Source organism: Aplysia californica, unplaced genomic scaffold, assembly GCF_000002075.1.
Source record: "Aplysia californica isolate F4 #8 unplaced genomic scaffold, AplCal3.0 scaffold00090, whole genome shotgun sequence".
In the NCBI taxonomy this organism is placed as follows: domain Eukaryota; kingdom Metazoa; phylum Mollusca; class Gastropoda; order Aplysiida; family Aplysiidae; genus Aplysia; species Aplysia californica.
Window position 1 is genome coordinate 1,187,261 of NW_004797360.1, and position 2,413 is coordinate 1,189,673.

General features: G+C 38.1%; 1 protein-coding gene across 3 annotated transcripts in view; it reads left to right on the forward strand.

The window, feature by feature from the left end:
- LOC101859231 (calcyphosin-like protein) overlaps positions 1-2,413 on the forward strand; it is an 87,640-nt gene that overhangs the window by 28,415 nt on the left and 56,812 nt on the right. For all 3 annotated transcript variants that reach the window (XM_005094858.3, XM_035968843.1, XM_035968844.1), the window contains exon 3: positions 1,764-1,989. In XM_005094858.3, coding sequence (XP_005094915.1) covers positions 1,764-1,989 — 226 coding nt within the window. The remainder of the gene's footprint in view (positions 1-1,763; positions 1,990-2,413) is intronic.

A 2,413-nucleotide genomic window follows, 5' to 3' on the forward strand; every position in this document is an offset into this window, starting at 1 on the left:
GTGGGGTGAACGATTAAGGGGAGCGAGACAGAAATGACAGAATGGGGGCAAGGGGGGGGGGGCAAGTTTGGGGTTTATCCGTCATATTGATGACATTGTGCTACTTAGAAACGACATAATGGTTATTGAAATAAATTGGTTCAAAATCAACAAGAAGAAGAACATGACAGTTAATTTATGCATCCTCGAGGGAAATTAGACCCACTGAAATGTGAAAAAGGTGCCCAACTTGAATGGCCACGGGGAAGGGTGTAATTCGGGTATCTTTTCACAGTGTTTCTAAGAATACAGAAGATCCTTTGAATTATGATGTTGGAGGATAGATAGAAATTATGCTCTAACACGAAGAAGGACGATTGTTTTCGTGTGTGCTTTATTAATGGCTATGGGAAAAGAGGCAGTGTAGTCATACACGATGTCTCAGACTTGCTTGTAACAAAGGAAATGCTTTGAATTATGGAGTATATCAGGATGGATAGGATAAAAATATTATAACTTTTATTCTTTTTTAAAGAAATTAAATGCATATTCAGACCGAGTTGTTGATATAGAACTTCTACAACTAAAAAAAGGCTTTGAATTATTAAGTGGGAAGGGATGAACACGATGAAGTTGTCATTCTTGCAGGAGGAAAATACTGCCGTGTTGGGTAAAGAAACGTCTTTTGCGAGAAGCATGTCTACCAGTTATGAAGGAAAGATTGAGTCAGAATATGAGCTGGTGTTGGTGTGCCCCAAAAATGTAGTACATCACCAATAAAGAAAGATAAAATGTCCAATAACATTAGAGTCGCTTGTTCTTTGTATGTAAGGATCCAACAAGTTACATCTGAACGCTAAAAAGCATCCACTGGCATTGTCAAAGTTTCAGTGCTTACAAACGCCACTGCGCAGTTTGAAGAGGAGTTCTTGCAAATGAAATGCATCTCCTGGTATATAATCATTAGCGTGATGTGCAAAGCGCTGAGTAATTTCAGAGACATATATTTACTTTTTTTTCCAGCCGATTCTTAATCAACTGATTTAATGTCTAAGCACACCTGATGTCTTTGGCGCGTTTCGAGATTTCTTGTTCCAATTTTTAAAACAATTTGAAGAGTTATTTGTAAAAGCCTGAGATTCCTTATAAAATGAGGAAGAGCAAAAGCAGTTGAGCTCTGTAAAGATACGACAAAAAGTCATTGAACAAAAGTAGTTATATATGTTTCCATCACCCCAAAGAAGGTGAACTATGAAAATGGCTCATGATAGGTAATGTGTTGGAATTTATAATTGCCTCGTTGCTGATGTTGTTGTTGTTGTTGTTGTTGTTGTTGTTGTTTTTGTTGTTGTTGTTGTTGTTGTTGTTGTTGTTGTCTCCTTCTATAATGTTACTGTCGAATAGCCTTGTAGATGGTAGATGCAATAGTCTTTCTTACAAGTTGTGCTGAAGGAAGCTCAGCCATAAACAATCTATTTAACGTAACAATTAAGGCTTTCGAATAAAAAAAGGTACATTGGAAAGTGTCCTAACGGCTATCGCTTGTACAAACGACTAATTCCCACTTCTCTCTTGCGTTTTTTCTATATTATTATCATGCCACTGCCCAACACGTCCACCTGTCTAAGAGAACCACTCTTCACATCGCCATTGCGTAACCGTTTTGAACCATTTCGGCTGTATTTTCTCCACGTTAAGTCGAAGTAGATGAATTAATTATGATGACGCCAGTCCAAAAGTCGTTGGAAAACAAACCCCACACCGACACATTTTTCTTTCCACAGGAACTGACGCAGGGCGTTCAAGACTTTAACCTTGACCTTTCCAACGAAGATTTGACCACACTGTTCAGGGCCCTCGACCGGGACCGGAATGGACACATAGATTTCAAAGAGTTTATGGACTTGTTGACCCCTCCCATGGGGAAAATCAGGATCAAGGTCGTCAACGAAGCTTTTGACAAGATGGACGTCAATGGAGACGGTGTTCTGAAACTGGACGACTTGCAAGGTACAGTAAATCTTTCGTATAAAGAGGAGCACAGAAAGGTCATTACAAAGAAAGAAAAATTACTCAGAATTACCTATATCGGCTTGAAAAAAAGTGGAGAATTCAAAACAACTTTGCAGATGCAGAATTATACAATTTATTATATTCTAAGGGCAGTTAACGCTTAGCCTAGATCACGGGATTTAAACGAGATACATTATTGATAACACGTTCTTTTTTAGCCAAAGAGGGGATAAAATCGGTGGTCAAAGTTAACTTTAGTCTTCTAGTCGAAGTTTACTTTTTCGGAATCAGATACGAATAGGAAGTTGTGTTATGGTAACTTTTCATTGCAATTTCGGATCTTGTAATGGTAGAAGAAGAAGAAGAAGAAGAAGAAGAAGAAGAAGAAGAAGAAGAAGAAGAAGAAGAAGAAGAAGAAGAA